This window comes from Boleophthalmus pectinirostris, unplaced genomic scaffold (genome assembly GCF_026225935.1).
Source record: "Boleophthalmus pectinirostris isolate CB_2022bp ecotype Guang Dong unplaced genomic scaffold, ASM2622593v1 HiC_scaffold_12, whole genome shotgun sequence".
NCBI classification, from domain to species: domain Eukaryota; kingdom Metazoa; phylum Chordata; class Actinopteri; order Gobiiformes; family Gobiidae; genus Boleophthalmus; species Boleophthalmus pectinirostris.
The window spans coordinates 34,638,804-34,662,751 of NW_026571018.1; the positions used below are offsets into that span (position 1 = coordinate 34,638,804).

The window sequence follows — 23,948 nt, forward strand, 5'->3', positions numbered from 1 at the left end:
ACTAAACTGGGACTAAACTAGGACTAAACCAGAACTAAACTAGGACTAAATTAGAACTAAACTAGGACTAAACCAGGACTAAAATCAAAACTAAACTAGGACTAAATTAGAACTAAACCAGGACTAAAACCAGAACTAAACTGGGACTAAACTAGGACTAAACCAGAACTAAACTAGGACTAAATTAGAACTAAACTAGGACTAAACCAGAACTAAACTAGGACTAAATTAGAACTAAACTAGGACTAAACCAGGACTAAAATCAAAACTAAACTAGGACTAAACTATAACTAAACTAGGACTAAACTATAACTAAACCAGAACTAAACTAGGACTAAAACCAGAACTAAACTGGGACTAAACCAGAACTAAACTAGGACTAAATTAGAACTAAACCAGGACTAAAACCAGAACTAAACTGGGACTAAAGTAGGACTAAACCAGAACTAAAATCAAAACTAAACTAGGACTAAACTAGAACTAAACTAGGACTAAACCAGGACTAAAACCAGAACTAAACTAAAAAGCATGACAATATCAAGTAATCCAAAGTATTCAGATTACGTTACTCACTTTAAGTAATTTAATGGATTCCGTTACAAACTACATTCTGGGGTATGTAATCTGTAATCTGTAGGGGAATACATTTTAAAAGTAACCTTCCCAACACTGCATATGGATTACATCTACCTCGACAAGCATTGTTACAGCACAATGCTACATTACAATTCAGATCTATGGAGAATCACCTTTATTCACAGAAAAAGTAATTGTATTTTTGAGCAATAGAAACACCCGTAATGATTACATCCAAGTTTATGTTGTCCAAGGGGGGGTCGGCTCTCCGCTGATCTGGCTTTTATCCTTAACCTGGTGGCGCCCCCTGCGTGTTTACGTGGAGATATTTAAGATTTAATCCCACAGTGTGGAACGTTCAAAGCGATCGCACCGGAAACCGAGTCTGATCCCGCCTATAGAAATGTGCAGTCTAATCCCTCGTCTTTCTACACGTGACGCGGCTCCGTTTGTGAACAGGGTGATTAAAGGTGAAGAGTAAACAGACACAGAATAGAAAGAGCAGAACATGCAGCGGGGTGACATAACCTCTGGGCAGATGTGAAGGTAATCCCAGCATTAGATAATACTGATTAAACGACATGCGCACACACGACTTCTGCTTGATTCATACAAACGGAATCGGCGTTTGACCAGATTTAACAGGATTACACATACAAATATTATGATGTGAAGTCGAGGCTCATGGGAAGAGATTTCAACAGATTAAAAAGGGAATTTATTTGATGTTTGAACATGCTGTGCCTGGTTTTTACCTTCTTAAAAACATGAAACAGAACTAGTTCATTTGAAAAGAGTTTGCAGTGTGTTTGAAGTTATTCCTCAACAACATAAGTTTATAAGTGTTTTTGCTATAGTGGTAGACAAAGAAGTAGTAGTACAAGTAGAAGTAGTAGTAGTGATAATAGTGGTAGTAGTACTGGTAGTAGTAGTGGTGGTCGTAGTGGTAGAAGTTGTAGTAGAAGTTGTAGAATTAGCAGTAGTAGTGGTAGTAGTATCAGTATCAGCAGCAGTAGTAGTAGTACTAGTAGCAGCAGTAGTAGTAGCAGCAGTAGTATTAGTAGTAGTAGTCGTAGTAGTCAAATTAGTAGTAGAAGTAGAATTAATAGTCGTATTAGTATAAGCAGCAGTAGTAGTATCAGTATCAGCAGCAGTAGTAGTAGTAGTAGTAGAAGTAGAAGTAGTAGTAGTAGTAGTAGCAGTACTAGTATTAGTAGTCGTAGTTGTAGTCGTAGTAGTCGAATTAGTAGTAGTAGTAGAATTAACAGTCGTAGTAGTAGCAGCAGCAGCACTACTAGTAGTACTAGTAGTTGTAGTAGTTGTAGTACTAGAAATAGTAGAATTACTAGAATTTGTAGAATTAGTAGTAGTGGTAGTGATAGTGGTAGTAGTAGTAGTAGCAGCAGCAGTAGTAGCAGTAGTAGTATCAGTATCAGCAGCAGTAGTAGTAGTAGTAGTAGTAGTAGAAGTAGTAGTAGTAGTAGTAGTAGTAGCAGCAGTAGTAGCAGCATTAGTAGTAGCAGTACTAGTATTAGTAGTCGTAGTTGTAGTCGTAGTAGTCGCAGCAGCAGCACTACTAGTAGTACTAGTAGTTGTAGTAGTTGTAGTTGTAGTAGTTGTAGTACTAGAAATAGTAGAATTACTAGAATTAGTAGAATTAGTAATAGTGGTAGTGATAGTGGTAGTAGTAGTAGTAGCAGTAGCAGTAGTAGTAGCAGCAGTGTCCCAAATAGAAGCAGTTACAGGTTAGCTCTGTGGAGCGGACACCCTGCTCACTGTAAGAATGTGAACATTTTCAGGTCTGTTTTAGCAGGAAAAACACTTGTTATTGAATATATGCAACACAAAGGTGTGCGTCATGCTAATACTAACACAATTGAGCATGCTAACAGTGCACTTCCTGATTCTCAGACAATAAATGACTTCATAATTTGATGCAGCCAGTACACTGAACTTATTTTGACCTCAAGAGCTGCTTATACAATATATCTGTACTGGGGCAAGAATGCATCTTTTTCAAGGCATTTTAGGAGAAAAGGATATAAAAAGATATATTAAAATGCATGCAAAATAATTCAAATTTATTGCCATACAATTTCAGGCAAAGCATTCGAATCTCCATAGAGACAAGCCCCACCTGCACAAAAAGTTAAAGTGTATAAAGGTCCTATATTATGCAAAACTGACTCATGTGAGCTTCTAGCCATGTTAAAAAGCTGTTACCTCATCAAAAACAGACCTGGAGTTGTGTTTTGTTTCATTCACACAGATTTGAGTAACTCTTTATTATTAGTCTGTCTTCATCTCCAAAGCTCAAAATGCTCTGTTCCACCTTGTGATGTCATGAAGCTGTAGATTTCAGGTTAACAGCTACATTTTACCTTTAGTTCAGTAGAGATTGGCAATTCCAGGTCTGAAATATTCCTGTATTACCACATGACATCACAAAGTGGAACTGAGGGAAAAACTCAGTCTAAATCTGATTTATGTGTTAAACATGTGAATGAAACAAAACACAACTCCAGGTTTGTTTTGACGAGAAAACTACATTATAACCACTGCTGGGCAACTGTAACATGTTATTTATGACTTGTTACTGTGATTTCAAAATAATTCATTACATTACAATATTACTGGGTTTAAAATGTAAGGCGTTACATGACTACAGCATTACTATTAAATTACTCTCACCAAAATAACTGTCGCTGATCATCAAATAACAATCAGCGAGTGAAGATGTTGATTGCTGAACTTTTCCACCGTATGTGGACTAAACCAGGACCAAACCAGGACTAAACCAAGTCTAAACCAGGACTAGACCAGAGCTGAACCAGGACTAAACTAGGACCAAACCAGAGCTGAACCAGGACTGAACCAGGACTGAACCAGGACTGAACCAGGACTGAACCAGGACTGAACCGGGACTGAACCAGGACTGAACCAGGATTAAACCAGGACCAAACCAGGACCAAATCAGGACCAAACCAGGACTAAACCAAGTCTAAACCAGATCTAGACCAGAGCTGAACCAGGACTAAACTAGGACCAAACCAGAGCTGAACCAGGACTGAACTGGGACTGAACCGGGACTGAACCAGGATTAAACCAGGACCAAACCAGGACCAAACCAGGACTAAACCAGGACTGAACCAAGATTAAACCAGGACCAAACCAGGACTAAACCAAGTCTAAACCAGGACTAGACCAGAGCTGAACCAGGACTAAACTAGGACCAAACCAGAGCTGAACCAGGACTGAACCGGGACTGAACCAGGATTAAACCAGGACTGAACCAGGACCAAACCAGGACTAATCTTGGAATGTAGGACTGAGCAGGGTGTTCGCAAAGCATGATCGGGTGTCAGCTGCGATTAGCCCCGTGGAGCGCGAAATTCTGTGCCGATCCTTTCGCCGTGGTCACCCGACGGTCTACACAGTCCAAACACTTGGAACCTTAACAATAGCGCTGCACTGCTGATGATATCACGATGATTTTAATGAATTTGTATGAAGAAAAACGAAAAACCCACCACTTCAATCCAGGTTAAAAAAGCATTGTAACGCCCATTACTCACATAGTACCGAGTAAAATATTACCGATTTTTTTCCCTTTAATGCCCTACATTACTAGCTTGATTCATAAACCGGTTTCTCTTTGTTTCACTTCGTACAAACTGTTGGATTTCGTTCACTTGACAGTAGGCAGGTACTTTTTATCATTTACCCAATCTCTACTATTTGGTCGTGACGTATGTAATGGGTCGCTAACAGGGATAACTGGTATATAAAGCTTTTCCCAAGTCCTGTAGGAAGAAGGACAATAACATCTTTCCCCTTGATCAAATTCACCAAACATCCTCTTTGGCTACGTTCAGACTGCAGGGCTTAACGCTCAATTCTGATTTTTTTGTGAAATCCGATGTTTTTGCGAGGTCGTTCACATTTCCAATTAAATGTGATCTCCAGTGTGAACATTAAACGGCCCGAAAGTGTCCCGCATGTGCACTGGAGACACGATGACGTCAACCGCAGCGAGCGTGCTCTGTGTTTACGGAAGTTGTCCAAACATGGACGCGAGCATTGAGCACCTGGAGATTTTAAAGTTTCTTTCGTACCGGAGCCAGAACATGAACAACTTACTTGTTTTAAGGAGGAGATTGAGAAGGAGAAGGACGAGGTTTTTGGTCGTGGTGTTTTGTGGGGCAGCGGCAGCGACGTCCGTTGAAAGGAACGTGTGGATGTGGAGACGGAGCCAAGAGTGGTGAGTGGTGATGTGCTTCACTTCAGTGACACGGAGTTCGTTTACAATTTTCACCTACTTCAGCGCAGAATAATGATGTTTGTGGCTTGTTGATAACGTGTAGGTCGGATGAATGCACTTTGACCGTTCACACTGAAGTCGCATGTCAAAAGATCGGATATGTATCGGATTCAGGACCACATATCCAAGTGTCCTGGGTCGCATTTGAAAAAATCGGATCTGTGTCGTTCAGACTGTCATTAAAAGATCAGATACAGGTCACATAGAGGCCAAAAAATCAGATTTGGGTCACTTCAGGCTGCAGTCTGAACGCAGCCTATGTTCCGGCTTTAAATCCTCGATCTCGGGAAAAATATATGACTTTTCACTGACTGGCTGGTGCTCGAACTTGCACTTCCAGGGTTTTTGCAAACCATCTAGTGTATTCCGATTCCTGACCTAGTTGCTGGAGAGAAATGAAAGTGAGCGGAGGCACTAGGCGGTACCAGCCTGACTACAACATTACTGCGTTACAGCAAAAGCAATGCATTACAGTAAGTCATTACTTTTGTAGCGCATCGCTCCCAACACTGATTATAACAGATCAGAATATAGAGTAATGTGGACCCTTTAGTGCAGTAGGGTGTCATTATTTCAACAGATCTCCCTTACAAAGTGACACAAAGTTGAAGGAGACTGACCTGTGTGAATGAACGACAGTATGAAACGTTCAAAACAAAGTAGAATGCATTACAACAATCATCTATTATCATAATGTCTAGCACTTAAATCATACAGGGCTCAAATTTAATCAAAATGTACTAAATCAGACACTCAGATCTGTGTGTTTAGTCTTGGTATACACTGTAAGTCATTTGCATATAAAGCTTTTCTTAACAGTCTGAGGCTAGGCGCGCTCTACAATAGCAGGTTATCGAGGACACCCACTCATCCGAACAATCACTATGCGGCAAAACTCTCTCCCTCTTTCTCCACCTCTCCATCTCTGTCCCCCTCTCCCCTGTCCCAAGCCCAGCCCCGTCCCGTCCCATGTGCGATCCTGTAGGGGGCACAGATCTCATTAGAGTGGGCTCGGCGATGATTCAAATCTTGCAGCAAAGTGGGACCCGGGTCATTGGTTTTGACTTTGGAGGAAAGCGCCAAAATATTCACGCCCGAGCCAGTGTTCCCCGATGATAGAGGGGACTGTAGTGGCTCCTCGTTGTCTAATCTGCCTTAAAACATAAAAAAGACAAGAAATGAATACAAGTTTGTGCTTCTTCTGCTTCCTTGTGTTATGTTTCCTGCACAGTTTCCCTGTCTGTCTTATGTATTTGCTAATGAAACTCACTCTTTGGCCCATGAAATATGCTCTGTCATCATTTCAGTCATAATCTTAATTGAGCTAACTCAGTGTTAATGTGTGTCTCCACAGGCCATGTGCATCTTACAGACTTCAACATCGCTGCTATCGTAAAAGACGACCTCAAGGCTACATCCATCGCAGGAACCAAGCCATATATGGGTAAGAACAGAGCTGGGCATTGCACTAGGGTGACCAGACGTCTGTTTTTCCCCGGACATGTCCGTATTTTGCGTCCTGTCCTGGGCTTCCGGGTTGTTTTTTTTTTAAACTGATGCAGATGTCCGGGTTTTCATTACCGTTCATTAAGGGCATTAAACTGAGCGTCTCTCGTAGCGTCTGTGACTCAGAAGGAGCGAGCAGACACAAACAGTCGGTCAGTTTGCAACACGCCGAAGTGCAAATGCACATTTAACAATGACTTGAAATTCTCAGTTTTCCATCCCGGTCGGGACAAGTGAGAGGCCATGTGCACAGGTTGCGAGGTGAGAGTTCAGTGTCCCTCGTTTATCACGGGGGTTACGTTCTAAAAATAACCCGCAATAGGTGAAATCCGCGAAGTATCAACTTTATATTTTACAATTATTATATATGTTTTAAGGCTGTAAAACCCCTCACCACACACTTTATACACTTTTCTCACACAGGACAGGTGCAACCCTTTTTGCATCCTTCTTAAAACTTATTGCTGCTGTCGTCCTTTTGTTATTTTCCTCCTTCTTTATGTAACAAACTGAAGATTCATTTATTCCGTAATAGAGCCTACAGCGTAGAGAACTGCACAGGTCCCTTTTTGGAGACCTGCAGTACAACACCACACCCGCCCGTTAACCCCTGATTATATCAAACCTTTGTGCTGCCTATGCCACAGACTGAACCAAGACTAAACTAGAAAAGCACTCAGAGAGCGCAGACCTCCACCAAGGACTACAGTCCCCCTCATATTAATTTTGTTTTCCATAAATATTTGTCTCGTATCTTTCAATTTGGAATATGAAAGAGGATCCCATTGTCCATCCCTGAGTCAAATTTCATGGGGTTTGGTCAATAATTAATCGAGATATTGAGAAAAAAATTTTTTGGCCCCATTTACCACAATGTTAACTAAAATTTAAAAGTGATCCAGAATCCAGGATTTCTTCCGGATCACCCCCAAAAGGAAATCAGTTCTTCCTTTTCACATTTCCAACAAATTCTGAAAATTTCATCAAAATCGGTCCATAACTTTTTGAGTTATGTTGCTAACAGACAAACAAACAAACAAACAGACAAACACCTGGCAAAAACATAACCTCCTTGGCGGAGGTAACCAGGACTAACCCAGGACTAACCTAGGACTGATTCCAGGACTGAACCAGGACTAAAACAGGAATAAACAAGGGCTAAACCAGAACTGAAACAGGACTCACTGTTGGGACGGGCTAGAAAATGACTGCAGGAGAAAGGACCGATGGAGAGCTCCACACCTCACGGAGGTAATTGCCCGATCTCGCTTTGTGGACAAACTGCTCGGCATTCTCTCTCTTAAGTCCAAGATTAGTCCTGGTTTAGACCTGGTTTAGTCCTGACCCACCCGTGTGTAAAAAAAAACAACAAAAAAAATGCAAAATTGACACACACACACACCAAAAAAAAGAAAAGAAAAATTATTTCTGTCATAATCCCAAGAATTCAAGTAAAAAACATATCTCTTCATGTTGTCTGTGTTGAAATGAATCATGGAATATGTAGTTCCCGAGGTTTAGTAGCTATTGCTACTATTTTAAAAATTCATTTAAGCAAAGAAACTTGTGATTCGATATATTGTGAGACTTTTGACCATACAGTATCACAATATTTCAGTTATTGTTACATCCATACCAGTATCTGTACCGGCACAGTCATAGGTCACAGCTGTATAATAAAGACCCTTGGTGATTGGATTGTACAAGCAGGAATAGTTCGTTATTAGATCTGTAATTCTAATAGAGTGAAGAGCAGTGGCGGGCGTCAGGGCCTGCAAGTCCTTCAAATCTCTGAATCACAGACTGATGTTAAATATATTATTAAATTATTCCAACTGGTCTGTCCGCTTCCTTTCAGAGCTTTTCTGATAATTGTGCTGCTTCCAGACATGTATTTTCATATTAAAGGATTTGAACCATCACATTTCAGCATCACTTGTTGCTAGGCAGAGTCAAAGTCAAAGACGTTTGCCTGAGGCCTTCACAATCCGTTCTGCAGGCCCTTGAACACAAAATAAATGTCCTTGAAACTGTTGCTTCAACCAGTCAGATTTTTAGTTGGTGTCACCAGGGCCTTTAGCAGCAAACGACAACGTCACTGGATTCAGACCCACTGACTGGACAGTCAGAGAGCGAACCAGCCAAAGCAACAAACTGCATCTGTAGCGGAACCAGGACTAAACCAGGACTACACCAGGTCTAAATCAGGACTAATCTTGGACTTGAGAGAGCACGAGAGAGGAAGAGAGCACGGCAGTGCCCCGCTGGTTTAGTCTTGGTTTAGCACCCAGTGCTCCTCACTTCTGCTCCATGCATGGAATCTCCACGGCTCTTTATACTGTGTTCTGTATAATAAGATGCTTTTATAACCATAAAATAATTATTGAGGTGAGGATTGCTTCAGACGGAGCACTACTGAAGGCCTAAGTGTGAAATGCACGGTCCGCCACTGGTGAAGAATATGCGTCACATTGCCCTGTAAGACACATGGGGTTGCCTTCGCGATGTATGACGAGGATTGTATCAGGGACAGCTAATCAACTTAGAGCAACCGGTAATTATTTTCATTTCCATTTGTTTGACTCCTCAGTGCGTCAGCGGATGGACTGATATTTGCTTAATAGTGGTAGAAATTTCCTGATTTTTGAAGAAACAAAATACACATTCTGACAATCTTCACATCAACCTCAAACCAACCTGCTGTGAAGGAGCTTATATGTGCTATATAGTTATAATGTACGACACCCATGGATCATTACATTAGAAAAGGGAAAACAGCTATGACATGGTTCAAATCTCTGAACCGTCAATTTTGCAGAGTAGGTCTAGGTTAACGCAAAAAAAAAAGAAAAAAACACCTTAAAGGAAAACCACGAGAGCTGCTTGATGGTGATTCATGTTGACAGCTTGATAGATGGATAAAAATAACCAGATTTCAAGGGCTGTGATCGCTGCTTCTGTCCTCCAGGAATCTGCTCCGTCAGTAATTCAGCGCTCTGACAAAAACCTGCCTGTAATGGCTTAATTAATATGGGTCAATCAAAAATAATTATGAACCAGACCAGCGCGAAACTGCTGCCACTTTGAAACTTGATTTGTTAGAGCCTGTACGTGTCTCCACTCTGTATGGGAGGATTTAATGCCATACTGTGGAACATTACAGATAATATAGAGATTTGTAGCACACTAAAAAGTTAAAGTGCACCTTTAACTTGACCAAGAAAATATCAGTCACATTTATATTTATATCACACATTTTAAAAAGAACCAATGACTAAAGTGCTTTACAGATTTGGTATCACAAAAACATATCCATGGAAACAAGCAGTTAGGGGACCCTTTACCAGAAAAGTTACATAGTGCGTCTTTAAAGAAGGCCTCTTGAGCTTGTGTAGGCTGTATAGTTATAATCTATTACACCTGTCGAGCATTATGTTATAATTTGCATATTTTAAATCGCAATATTGATCTAAAACGACTAGGGATGTAACAATAACCAAAATATTGTGATATCGTATCGTAAAATGTTCCTTTCCTTATGGTTTTACAATAACAAATGCTAATAAACATGCGGAACTACATATCCCATGATTCATTTCAGTGCAGACAACATCAAGAAATGTTTTTTTAGTTGACCTCTTGGGATTATGACGGTAATAATTCACACCAAAATCTTGTCAAGGTATTTTAAAAGCAAAAAAGTGTCTCATCTACAATTATATCAGCCTCTCCAAAATATCGCAATAAATATCGTACCTTGAGATGTATATCGTGATAATATCGTACCGAGAGATTTGGATATCGTTACATCCAATAAACGCCATCGCAACAAAGAGTCTGCAACTCCGAAGGATAGTTAGCAAGTGTTTTTAGTTTTTAGTTTATTTTATTTTTTCATTTGTACCAAAATGACTACATGACGTTGCAGAATCCTACATGTTACTGAAATTAGAGAAAATTAGGAGTACAGAACAGTTGGTGTGTACCGGTGTCAGTGAAAATGGGCATTGATTTGCATGCCCGGGGGCCAAATTCGACGTACGCTATAATTATATTTGGCCTGGTAGACTATATAAAGAGAGCTGGTCCGCCGGCTGCAGATAGGCTGGATCAATGTTCAGGATTCAAAGTTTAAGCAAAACTATTATTAAATATTTTTTTTATAAGAAATGGTTTAACATTCCATATCTCAAAAGAAGAGAAAACATACAGATGTAATATTTAGTTTGGCTCACAACTTAGTCCCAGTTTTTAATTTCGACCCTTTGTGAATTAGAGTTTGACACTCCTGATCTAAGGTTGTTTAAACATGTGTGAATAAAACAAAACAACTCCAGGTTTGTTTTTGATGAGGTAACATTACAACACAGCTTAAAGCTCCATGAGTCAATTTAGAGAAATATAGGTCCTTTAAAGGTGCTTTGTGTAATTTTTTGGTTGGGTACAGAGTGTTTCGCAGTATGACATTAAACAGCTCTACAACATTTTTTCAGTTACAGATTTTATAGCTCAAAAATACCTTAAAAACAGGCATTCTTACTGTGAGCGGGGTCGCCCCTCCAAAGATCTGACCTGTATATTGGTCTGGTTTGATCTCTATGAAGATAGAAATGTTTAATCCCATACTGTGAAACATTCCAGACAAATAAACGTTTGTCTAGTTGACAACTTGAATTTCTCCTTTGCCATTTCAGACAAAGCAATAACATCTTCATGGTGAAAAGTATTGGATGGACCCTCTGCTGGAAAGTTACACAGTGCACCTTTAAATGCTCTGAAAAGTTGATTAATAGTATAATATTGGGTGACCAAACGTCCGTTTTTCCCCGGACATGTCCGTATTATGCGTCTTGTCTTGGGCGTCCGGGTTTTTTTTTTTTTTTAAGTGATGGAAGATGGAAATGTCCGGGTTTTCATTACCGTTCATTAGGGGCATTAAACTGAGCGTCTCTCGTAGCGTTTGTGACTCAGAAGGAGCGAGACACAAACAGTCAGTCAGTCTGCAACATACTGAAGCGTATATGCACATTTAACAATGACTTGTACAAGAAATTCTCCGTTTTCCATCCCGGTCGGGACAAGTGGGAGGCCATGTGCACAGGTTGCGAGGTGAGAGTACAGTGGTCCCTCGTTTATCGCGGGGGTTACGTTCTAAAAATAACCCGCGATAGGTGAAATTCGCGAAGTAGTCAACTTTATATTTTACAATTATTATATCTGTTTTAAGGCTGTAAAACCCCTCAGCACACACTTTTACACTTTTCTCAGACAGGACAGTTAGAAACCCTTTTTGCATCCTTCTTAAAACTTATTACTGCTGTCATCCTTTTGTTATTTTCCCCCTTCTTTATGTAACGAACCCAAGATTCATTTATTCCGTAACAGAGCCCTACAGCGCAGAGTCCTGCACGGGTCCATTTTTGGAGACCTGCAGTACAACACCGCACCCGCGCATTACAGGACCTGCCCGTTAACCCGTGATTATATCAAGCTTTTGCGCTGCCTATGCCACGGACTGAACTAAGACTAAACCAGGACTGAACCAGGACTGAAACAGGAGTAAACCAGGAGTAAACCAGAACTGAAACAGGACTCACTGTCGAGACGGGCTCGGAGGTGACCGCAGGAGAAATGACCGATGGAGAGCTCCGCACCTCACGGAGGTAAACGCAGCAATTTGCAGACAAACTGCTCGGCGTTCTCTCTCTTAAGTCCAAGATTAGTCCTGGTTTAGACCTGGTTTAGTCCTGACCCACCCATGTGTAAAAAAAGAAAAAAGAAAAAAAGAAAATCAGCTAAACGGCGAGACCGCGAAAGGTGAACCGTGATATAGCGAGGGACGACTGTAGCTCAATGTCTCCGGGTTTTCACAAATGGAAATATGGTCACCCTGGTATAATACGCTCTCTTTAATAGTAATTGTTGTATGTATGTATCTGTGTTCCAGCCCCGGAGCTGTTCCAGACGTTCGAAGGCTCTCACCCGGGCTACTCCTTCTCCGTGGACTGGTGGTCTTTGGGCATCACGGCCTACGAGCTGCTCCGCGGACAGGTACACAAACCAGCTCCTATTATACTACGATTCTCCGTACAACCCCCCCCATTCATCACAACGCCCAGGCAAAACAAAGCGGACTCCGGCTGTAATTGAATTTTTGATTTTAGCTGACCTCTACAGGGGCTACGCTCAGACGCTCGTTCACGCTGTCTGAGACCGATCGCCGTAACAAAACGAGAAAATAGAAAGGGAGTTATTTCAAGAGGCGTGTAATTGGAATTGATTTCAAAAATATATTTATTAATTTACGTCCGGTCTCATCTGGCGGAGTTTAAACCTGATGTCACGGAAACAAATTCATTTCTGTTTGGTTCAATCTACATGTTTTATCAGGTCAGGTCGAGGCCAGACAGCAATTTATCTGCCAACATGAATGTAATGGCAGTAGAAAAAGCGTACAATTCTATCTTTTCTGTACAATTCTAGGGTTGCCAAAAGTATCAAGAATCAAATAGCAGTCGATATTAAAACTAGTATCAAAACTAGACACTCTTTTGAGCAGGTATCGATGCTAAAAATTCACACAACAGACAAGAACATTTCCTGAATTGATACTTGGCAGTGACGTGACATTGGGGTTGTACATGATCTCTAATGGTGGAATGTTTAGGAGTTGCCACGGTGACACAATGCACACTTTAGCAAATACATTAAAAAGCAGATAAAGAGACCTAGGTATTCCTATAGAACAAGAGCAATGGCAAAACATAATATCCAACTGGTTTCTTACATCTCAAGAAATTCAGTCACAACTAATTAATTATAAAATTTTAAATCGATGTTACCAGACTCCAAGCAGAATGGCTAGACTGAACTTAAAAGACAATGATAAATGTTGGCGATGCAATCAAGCTACTGGAACTATGATACATATGTTATATGAACGTGACAAAGTCAAGCTCCTTTGGGAGCAAATAATTGGACTTATTAAAGAACTGTTAAATGTCACATGGAACAAAAACCCTGGACTCTGTCTACTTGGAATCATACCCACAAAACAACTACGGCACGAACAAACTTTATGGTGTAGAATAGCTCTTATAACAGGATGCCGGATGATAACACAGGAATGGAAATCTACCAATCAATCATCTTTCAGTAAATGGTTAGAATGGATGCTTAAAACTGCAAACTATGAAAGGGTGACTTATAGATTACAGCAACGGCAAGATTTATTTTTCAAGATATGGAAAAAATTCTTTGATTATATGGAAAACCACAGAGGACTATCGCTAAACTGAACAAACAAATGTATTATTATTATTATTATTATATTATTATTATTACTATTATATGTGTGTATATATGTGTATATGTGTATATGTGTATTTATATATGTGTGTATATGTGTGTATTTTTTATTTTTTTTCCCCTTCTTTATATTATTTAGGTATTATTTATTTTTATTTTCTCTGGAGACAGTGGGGGGGAGTGGGGGGGTGGGTGAAGGGCGGGGGGGCTGGGGGGGGAAAAAAAAAAAAAAGAGGGTCACATTGTATTACTATTAATTATATTACTTATTTATTTTTTCTTCTACTTCTGTCTGATTTGTCTGCACAAAAAATAATAATAAAAAAAAAAAAGCAGATAAAATAGTCTGAAAACTCAAGAAAAAAAATACTAAATAGATTTAAAGAGCACATTTTCAGAGCCTGCGATCAGTCCGAGCGTTCATGGTCCTATTTAGGTGGTTGATGAACTGAAAAACTGTTGGCTAATGCTCACCTGTTGTAGCTCCAACCCAATCAGCTCTTTGTGTTAAAATAAAGCCCAGATTAAAAGGTAATAGAGCCTCAGACAGAGCAGTGCCTACAGTCGGCATCAGAACTCCTGTGGAACGTTGATGACATCAGTTGCAAAGCTTTAGAATGATCTTGGTATCAGAACAAGTAGAAGAGCACATAGACTAGTATACACACATGGACCACTGAAGATTACACCAGATGATAGTATAAAAAAGAAACTATAACGAATTTAATGTTAAAAATGACATTCTGTTTAAGCAAGAAGTAGTTTTTTTTTTAACTACCGTATTTTTCAGACTATAAGACACACTTAAAAACCTTAAATTTTCGCTTTATAATCTAGTGCGCTTTATGTATTAATTCTGGTTGTGTTTACTGACCTCGAACCGATTTCATGTGGTACACGGCGCTCAAAAATCTGTCACAATGTTTTTTTAGTATGACTTTGGTAAACTACGAAGCTGCACCGCTTGATGGATTGTCGGAGCGTTACGGCTTCTGTAGTCAGGAGCCTCGTGAAGTAAAGGGCAACAGAAGCTGAACCGCACCAGTGCACAAGGATCGAGCTGTTTTTTTCAGAGCTTATAGTTTATACTAATGAGCCATGTGGTTTTACGTTTTGTTTCTGTAAAACGTAAACAAATGTGTGCAAAGCTGCTTTAAACACATTATTACTCAATGTATATTTGAGTCATCCTCCGATTTGAGTCACATGGAGGCAACACCAGGTGAATTACGCCATGATCTGCTGATGGATCATGGAACGCCTGGGCTAATGATCAGTCTCAATCCGTGTATCATTCGTTCATTCGTTTTTCAATATAAAACCAAAAATAAGAAAACGAAAAAACAACAGTTTTCTTCGTTATTTGTCTCCAAAACCAAAATGAAAAAAACGGATAACGATTCGTTTTTTCAGTTTTCGATTTTGTGTTTAAATGAAGAATGGAAAAAACGGATAACGGCCGTTTCCCGTTTATGTGACTTCCGTGACTGCGATGCCGGACTTTTGCACCGCGTACGGACTGAACCGGGACTGATCCAGGTCCGAGACCAGACCGAGACCAGACCGGACTCCGAGCTTTCACCCCAACGAAAACGAACCAAACTAAGAGCTTTTGGTTCAGATGGACCAGACCGGGACCAGACCGGGACCAGACCGGGACTGAGACCGGGACCAGACCGGGACCAGAGCGGGACTGAGTCTCAGTAGCGCTCTGGTCCCGGTCTGGTCCCGGTCTCAGTCCCGCTCTGGTCCCGGTCTGGTGCCGGTCTCAGTCCCGCTCTGGTCTCGGTCTGGTCTCGGACCTGGATCAGTCCTGGTTCAGTCCGTATGCGGTGCAGAAGTTCGGCATCGCAGTCATGGAAGTCACGTAAACGGGAAACGGCCGTTATCCGTTTTTTCCATTCTTCATTTAAACACAAAATCGAAAACTGAAAAAACGAATCGTTATCCGTTTTTTCATTTTGGTTTTGGAGACAAATAACGAAGAAAACTGTTGTTTTTTCGTTTTCTTATTTTTGGTTTTATATTGAAAAACTAATGAACGAATGATACACGGATTAGTCTCCAGTTTGTTTGTTTCGCTTAGTGCTCCATATAATCCATTGCACCTTACGTATGAAAATAGATGAGAGAATTCAGTGTTATTGATATTGCGCCTTATAATCCGGTGCGTCTTATAGTCCGAAAAAACTATCATCGTAGTATCCAGTCTATTCAAATTCGGGTTTGAAATTTTAGTAACTTGACAATGTATATTCAACATTTTATGAATGGGATTGCCTTTCCACAGATATGACCTGTCACTTGGCTTGGTGTCGCCATCTGCAGGTCTTCATGGAAAAAATATGTTTAATGTCATACTGTGAAATAGGTCTGGTATCATTAAGAAGTTGCCGATACGATACATAGGCCGTGATACAATACATATCTCGATACAGTGAGCTTTCAGATCGATAAGATATAGTTCAAATCGATTTGATACAGAAACACACCCATTTTAATCATCAAACCTGTGAAAATAGAAATGAATTTGTTTCTGTGACATCAGGTTTAAACTCCACCAGATGAGAACGGACGGAAATTAATAAATATATTTTTGAAATGTCAAAAATGTCAAATGTGTTGCATAAACAAGTTTCCTTCCTCTAAACAAGCAATGAAACTGTAGCTCTGTAACAAAATAACTGAGTAAAATATACCAAAAAATACTCTGGTGATATATCGATACAGCAGCCCATGATATCAATACTGTATCATCACATTAAACTGTCCAATCCAATCCAATCCAATCCACTTTATTTCTATAGCACATTTCACAAACAAACTGTTTCCAAAGTGCAGCACAAATACATAAAAAATAACAACAATAAGATGATAAAGTAAACTACTAAAATAATACTAGTCTTAAAGTAATAAAACTAGTAAAATAATATAAAACCAGTAAAATAAAAATAAAACTATATCATAGAATAGAAATAAATAAACCAATAAATAAATTAAATCAGTAAAACCAATAAAAACACATAAAAATAAATAAAAGACACAGAGGAGCACACGACTCACGCGGTGTTAAAAGCCAGAAAATAAAAGTGGGTCTTCAGACGAGATTTAAAACTCTGCACTGTGGAGCTGCTCGAACGTGAAGCAGCAGATCGTTCCAGAGTTTAGGGCCGACCACAGAGAAAGCCCTGTCCCCTCTGGTTTTAAGTCTCGTCTTAGACGCCCTGAGCTGGAGCTGGACCTCGGACCTCAGAGCGCAGGGGTATAAATTTGGATGAGGTCTGTACAATATATCGATATTTCAATGTTTTTGCACACCCCTGCTGTAGAATATACCAGGCAAAGCAATGACATCTCCATGGAGACGAGCAGAACACCGTTAATATCTCTCTAAAATACATATGCAGTTTTCTCCTTGACCCTTCGAGAGTATGGACCAAAATGACTGTTCTTATCTCGTATTATATTCCGTATATTTCACTCTCCATCCTGGCTGAATGTAGCTGGACTATTCAACATTTTCATTTTATGCGTATAGCGTTTTAAGATATGCGTTTGGTTCCTTACCGTGCAGAAACTTGGGAAATCACTTGAAAAGTTCTGGAAGATCTCTGCCACTGAAATTGTGTAGTTTTATTGTCCAGACCTCAGAATTACATACATTTATTTCTATTTCTCACGTACGTTTGCAAGTTTAATATTTTGTGCAGCCATGTAGTTAAATATAAACTCTATATAAACATGAACATAATCTATGTTATAATGTTGTTTCCTCATCACAAACAGACCTAGAGTTTTGTTTTGTTTCTTTCACACATGTTTAACACTAGGGCTGGGTATCGTTCAGAATTTGCCGATACGATACATATCTCGATACGGTGAGCTTACGATATGATATAATTCAATACGATATATTTCAAATCAGTTCGATACGGTCCAATAAAAAATAATGTCTAAATTATGACTGTGATACTCAAAGTCTTTGTTAAACCACTTCTTGGGTAAAGTTCATATGAAACACATAAACATTTTAATCATCATAACAGTGAAAATGTCAAATGTGTCGCATAAACAAGTTTCCTTCCTCTAAACAATTAACAAAACTGTAGCTGTAACAAAATAATTTAGTAAAATATACCAAAAAAAGACTCTTGGTGATATATCGATACAGTAGCCCACGATATCGATACTGTATCATCACATTAAACGATACGATATATCGATATTTCAATATTTCTGCACACCCCTATTTAACACACACACACACACAAAAAAAACAGCATTTGGATGATTTTAGCTCTAGAATTGTCAGTCTCCACTAAACAAAAGAACTTGAAAACTTGCTTCATAACATCACAAGATGGAACTGAGCATTTTGAGCTTTGGAGATGTAGACAGATTAAAAGGGGGTGTAGTAGGCGTTGTATGTCGGGGTTCACCGTCCACCCATTTCTCCTGACGTGAGATATAAAAAAATTAACAAACATTAAATAACCTACAACTTAAATGTCAAACCAGGAGAAATTGGCACTGGTGAAAACAACCTGCACTGACTCATGATATCTGCACTACTGTCCTATAGAGACCAGGACTGAACCAGGACTGAACCAGGACTGAACCAGGACTGAACCAGGACTGAACCAGGACTGAACCAGGACTGAAACCAGGGATAAATCTGAACTGAGTGTCGGGATGGGCCCAAAGGTGTGCCCTTGTAGACCGTTGGGTGGCTGGAGGTCAAAGGACGAGTGCAAAGCTCCACGGGCTCGGGGTTCTCTCTCTCACTCTCAAGTCCAGTATTAGTTCTGGTCTAGTCCTGGTCTTAGTCCTTATCTTAGTCCTTCTCTTAGTCCTTGTCTTAGTCCTTGTTTTAGTCCTTGTTTTAGTCCTTGTTTTAGTCCTTGTCTTAGTCCTTGTCTTAGTCCTTGTCTTAGTCCTTGTTTTAGTCCTTGTTTTAGTCCTTGTCTTAGTCCTTGTTTTAGTCCTTGTCTTAGTCCTTGTTTTAGTCCTTGTCTTAGTCCTTGTCTTAGTCCTTGTCCTTGTTTTAGTCCTTGTTTTAGTCCTTGTCTTAGTCCTTGTTTTAGTCCTGGTTTTAGACCTGGTTTTAGACCTGGTTTTAGTCCTAGTTTTAGACCTGGTTTTAGACCTGGTTTTAGACCCGGGCTTAAACCTGGCTTAGACCTGGTTCAGGCAAGAACCAGGCCTGGTTCGGTCCTGGTTCAGACCTGGTTTAGACCTGGTTCAGGTTCATGGTTCTATAGGTGATTATAAACGGTGATAATAACATGATTCTGCATCATTTTGAGTACAGAAACATCAAATATTAGTGATTTTTACTGCGCTGGTGCCTTTATGTTTGTGTTTTAACACAAAACCGTCACTTTCAATACAAACATATTACACCTGTGTGTATTTCAGCGTGTCAAGATGAGTATGTGGCTTTTGGGTTGGAGGTGGATGGGGGAGATCACGTACCCCCACTTAAAAAAAAACAAAACACTACACCACTGAACATGTGTGAACAAAACAAAACACAACTCCAACTGTTTTTCATTATAACATGCCTTAAAGTTCACAAAAATCCATTTTGTGTGATATAGCACCTTTGATATTAAAAAAGTGCTTGAAAATCAGATCACAACAGCCTTCCCAAAACACTCCAATTGTTGGGAAAGCACATCGTTCCAATATATTTTTATCAGTGAAAGCCAGAGCTGTGATCCATCTTCTCCTCCCCTCTCCAAAGCCCGAGTGCAGACCTTAAAACGTCAAAATTATCGCCTCGTTCAAAATTATTTTCTATGAATCAGTTTTATTTCTAATGGCTGTATTCCTTATGCCATCTCTGCCCCCCTTTGCCCACGCGTTATGGGCCTCAGATGCCAATATTCTCCAGGTCCAAGCAACTCAGCACCTCTGCACAGTCAACCATCAGTCACTGTCTCTTAGTTTAGCCTCCAATAACTTCTGCTGCTGCTAAAGGAGAACGGGATATTTCAAATTCGTGGAAATCTCTATAATCTCTCTCTCTAAATATTGCCTATAGACGTGCAGTGGGTTTAATGATCCTATATTACGCAAAATTGATTCTTGTGGGCTTTCGGTCGTGTACGAATGCTGTTACCTCCTCAGAAACAGACCTGGAGTTGTGTTTTGTTTTGTTTCATTCACATATGTTTGAGTAAACCTGCATTATTCATATCGCCGAAGCTCAAAATGCCTGTATCTAATAACAAAATGATTTATTGTCGGAGAATCTGTTGTTAGTGTTGCCATGACAGCAAAACTCTACCTCTGAAAGTTCCTGAAAGACGCTTATAAACCACTACAAACCGCTTTTTCGCATTTTTTAGGACAGCGTGGCACCTTTAAAGTTCCTATATTACACAAAATTGACTCTTAGCCATGTTAGAATGTCACTTTTTTCAGTTGTGTTTTTTTTTCATTCACACGTTATTATCTCCGAAGCTGAAAATGCTCCGATTCAACTTGTGATGTCATGAAGCTGTCAAGTTCATGGCTACGTTTTACCTTTTTGTCCGTATAAATTGGCCATTTTCAGTTTAAGAAAATAACAGCCTTAATGTGTAAGGTTAAACATGTGTGAATGAAACAAAACACAACTCCAGGTCTGTTTGTGATGAGGAAACTACATAAGAACATCCATTGGAAAATAATATGTTTTTTGGTATTTAGACACAAAGGGCCAAGATTACGCTATGTCTTTTTCTACTGATTTAGGTCGGATTTAATCCTAGTTTAAATTGTAGATTATACTTGGTTCAGAGCTGTATTAGTCCTGGTTAAATCTGGTTTGAATCTGTTTTCCTGGTTAACTACTTACAGTCCAAGTTTAGTCCTGGTTTAGTCCTGGTTTAGTCTTTGCTTAGCTCTGGTTTAGCCCTGCATTTGTCCTAGTCCTAGTTAATTCTTGATTGTGTCCTGGTTCATACCTGGTTTAGCCCTGTTTTAGTCCTGGTTTAGTACTGAGTCCTTGTTTAGTCATGGTTCAGTCCTGGTTCAGTCCTGGTTCAGTCCTGGTTTAGTCTTTGCTTAGCTCTGGTTTAGCCCTGCATTTGTCCTAGTCCTAGTTAATTCTTGATTGTGTCCTGGTTCATACCTGGTTTAGCCCTGTTTTAGTCCTGGTTTAGTACTGAGTCCTTGTTTAGTCTTGGTTCAGTCCTGGTTCAGTCCTGGTTTTGACCTAGTTTAAACCTAGTTTAGTTCTGTTTTAGCCCTGTTTTAGTCCTGGTTTAGTACTGAGTCCTGGTTCAGTCCTGGTTCAGTCCTGGTTTAGTCCTGGTTCAGTCCTGGTTCAGTCCTGGTTCAGTCCTGGTTCAGTTCTAGTTTCTAGTTTCGACCTAGTTTAAACCTAGTTTAGTTCTGTTTTAGTCCTGGTTTAGTACTGAGTCCTTGTTTAGTCCTGGTTCAGTTCTGGTTCAGTTCTGGTTCAGTTCTGGTTCAGACCTGGTTCAGACCTGGTTCAGTCCTAGTTTTGACCTAGTTTAGTTCTGTTTTAGCCCCGTTTTAGTCCTGGTTTAGTCCTGGTTTAGTCCTGGTTTAGTCCTGGTTCAGTCCTTGTTCAGTCCTGGTTTAGTCCTCATTTTTCAGGTGTTTTTCTAAATGTTATACTGAATAAATCTTGTTTGGTCTCTTTGATTTAAATCATAGTTTTAAATCCTGAGTTGACTTTCTGATGTTGAGAGAAACAGATGGCTCAGTTTGATTCAGATTTGGTGAGTAAATGAACAGGTATGAGCACATTCACATTGTTTTCTCTGTTTGGATTTGTAAACGTGAAGTGGATGACTAAAGCTACTGAAAACACAGCACTCCTCTTCTGTGGGCAAAATACTCGTCTGAATACAATACAGCCTTTTGTATTCCCAACCACAAAAAACACTCACTAAAACACTACACAGTTAAGGGTGTCATTGTAAATTTAAGAACTTAAAAACATGGATCTTTTTTTCTTCTTTTTTTTATGGACTATATGTTTCTTACTTATATCCTGTCTGGAATTATCTACAGTATGGCTTTAAATTTAGCTGGAATGTACCTAATTCTGCTCTTACTGATAATATTTTGCAGTGACAACATGCCAGGGGTGTTCTGCATGTATGTCTATGTCAGAATGTTCAGCAGGTTCCACGCTGACACAGTGCACGCAGTAGGAGACACTTCCAAAGTTTTAAGATCGTCTGAAAGCTCAAGAAAAACGTACATAATTTTCAGGAGTCTGTGATCAGTACGAGCGTTCATGGTTCCGTTTTTCAACAAAAAGGTGAGAGCGACTCACTGGAAAACTGTTGGCTAAAATTGCAGACCCAAGATAACGTCACATATGAACAGTTCTTCAGATAAACTATAGCATAAACAACAGAACAGGACAAGTTTACCAAACTCTCCATCTCACTCCAAATCACTAAATCCATTCAATTCTTCATCCTCGGTGTCACTTCTGAACAACTTGTCCTCGACGTCCGGAGGTAAACAGAGCGACGCTTCCTCTTCTGTGTCGCTGTCGTCAGACTCAGTATCAGTTCCAGTTAGAATTATTCTGGCCTTTCTGAATCCCGACAGGATGGTTTCGGTGTCACTGAAGTCCAGACTTTGTCCATTCATCCAACGACTTCAGGAAAGTTTCATGGTGCATCCTCCCGGTGTCACAAGTTTCTCACTCACTCCAAACTTTCTTTCTGCTGCTCGATTACCGTTTTCAGCTGCAGATTTCGCGACTTGCAGCTTGCAATTTGCAAAATATGATTTTCTTTTTGGGGGTATTTGTGCTCAGTCTTCTCATTTGTCTTTATAAATTTGTGTAAATGTTAAATTGTTCAGTGGTGCAGAAGTAACGGTGCGATTGACTGACATGATACAAACACGACAGAGGCTCTTTCTGCAGGAGACATGCGCAGCAGAGTGAAGTGACAGTGGTACAGGAGGAACAGGAGCAGCAGATACTGACACACAAGACTAGAGCCTCTCCACGCTTCACTCAAACATTTTAATACACAAGTCGCATCAGAGTATAAGGCGCAGGAAACACCCAAACCATGAAAAAAAGTGCGACTTATTGTCCGAAAAATACGGTAATTTTATTTGAGAGGGACTTATTTAACAGCACGAGCTCAGATTAAAGTCAAACTTGAGTAATAGAGCTCCAGACAGAACAGTGCCTACAGTTAGTATCAAAGTTAGGTGCGTATCAAAGTTAGTTAAGTATCAATACAACTTGGTAACACTTTTTAAATAACTACACCTTAATTAACCTTAATAAACTACTATAGGCTGATTTTGAAGTGTTACTAAAAACTATACTACACTAAAAAGTACTAAAAGGTTCTATTGTTTTGAATTTGCAGAGAAATTGGTTTTAGAGTTTTAGACCTATTAAAGTCCTGCCTGGTTTAGTCTTGATGTTAGACCTGGTTTAGTTCTAGTTGTAAAATAATGTATTTCAAGGTAAAACGTGTTGTCATGCAGTAAAGTGTATATTTTCTGCATGTTTTTCAGAGACCGTACGTGATGAGGTCCAATACTCCGGCCAGTGAGATCCTACAGACCTTCCACAAAGTCCACCCCAGTTACCCGGCCGCCTGGTCCCTGGAGATGAAGTCCCTGCTCAGAAAGGTACAGTCTGCAGAGTTAGATCTGTACAAACACCCAATACCACTTTCACAAGGGAAATATTGCCTTTTTAATCACACAAAAGATGTATGTACTGATAACTTTTACACTCAACTCCCGTCTCATCCATTTCCTTATGGTGCTTTCAGATTTGACTATAGAAGTGGTCTACGTAACATTTCTACATTCTAATTTTCCCATTCATTTTCCCCAAAGACTTAAAGGTTGTATAGAGGATTTTCCAAGGAACGAGAAATCCAGCGACTGTTTGTCCTTTTTCAAATGTTGCGCATGCGTGAAACCCCCCCCCCTCCTCTACAGCTCCTACGTAGAAACGCCTCCTCCCGCCTCCTCTTTACGCCAGAAACAGGTTTGTTTACAGCCGGTGCGCTGCACATGACTTGTAAACAACTAACTACAGTGTTGGTTAGGCAAGACGGAGAAGTGAGGAGCGGGGGGAGCGGGTGTGCGGACATTTCGTTCGCGGACGAGAAGTGAGGAGCAGGGAGAAGAGCGGAGCAGGGAGAGAGGAGAGGAGAGAGGAGAGGAGAGAGGAGAGGGGAGCGGTGCGCGGAGATTCCGTGCCCGGAGAAGTGAGGAGCAGGGG

At 40.1% G+C, this 23,948-nt stretch overlaps 1 protein-coding gene across 1 annotated transcript in view; it reads left to right on the top strand.

Moving 5' to 3' along the window:
• Positions 1-23,948, top strand: part of stk32a (serine/threonine kinase 32A) — a 209,080-nt gene that overhangs the window by 129,699 nt on the left and 55,433 nt on the right. Inside the window, exons 4-6 of the mRNA XM_055149060.1 lie at positions 6,252-6,341; positions 12,351-12,454; positions 23,228-23,344. Coding sequence (XP_055005035.1) covers positions 6,252-6,341; positions 12,351-12,454; positions 23,228-23,344 — 311 coding nt within the window. The remainder of the gene's footprint in view (positions 1-6,251; positions 6,342-12,350; positions 12,455-23,227; positions 23,345-23,948) is intronic.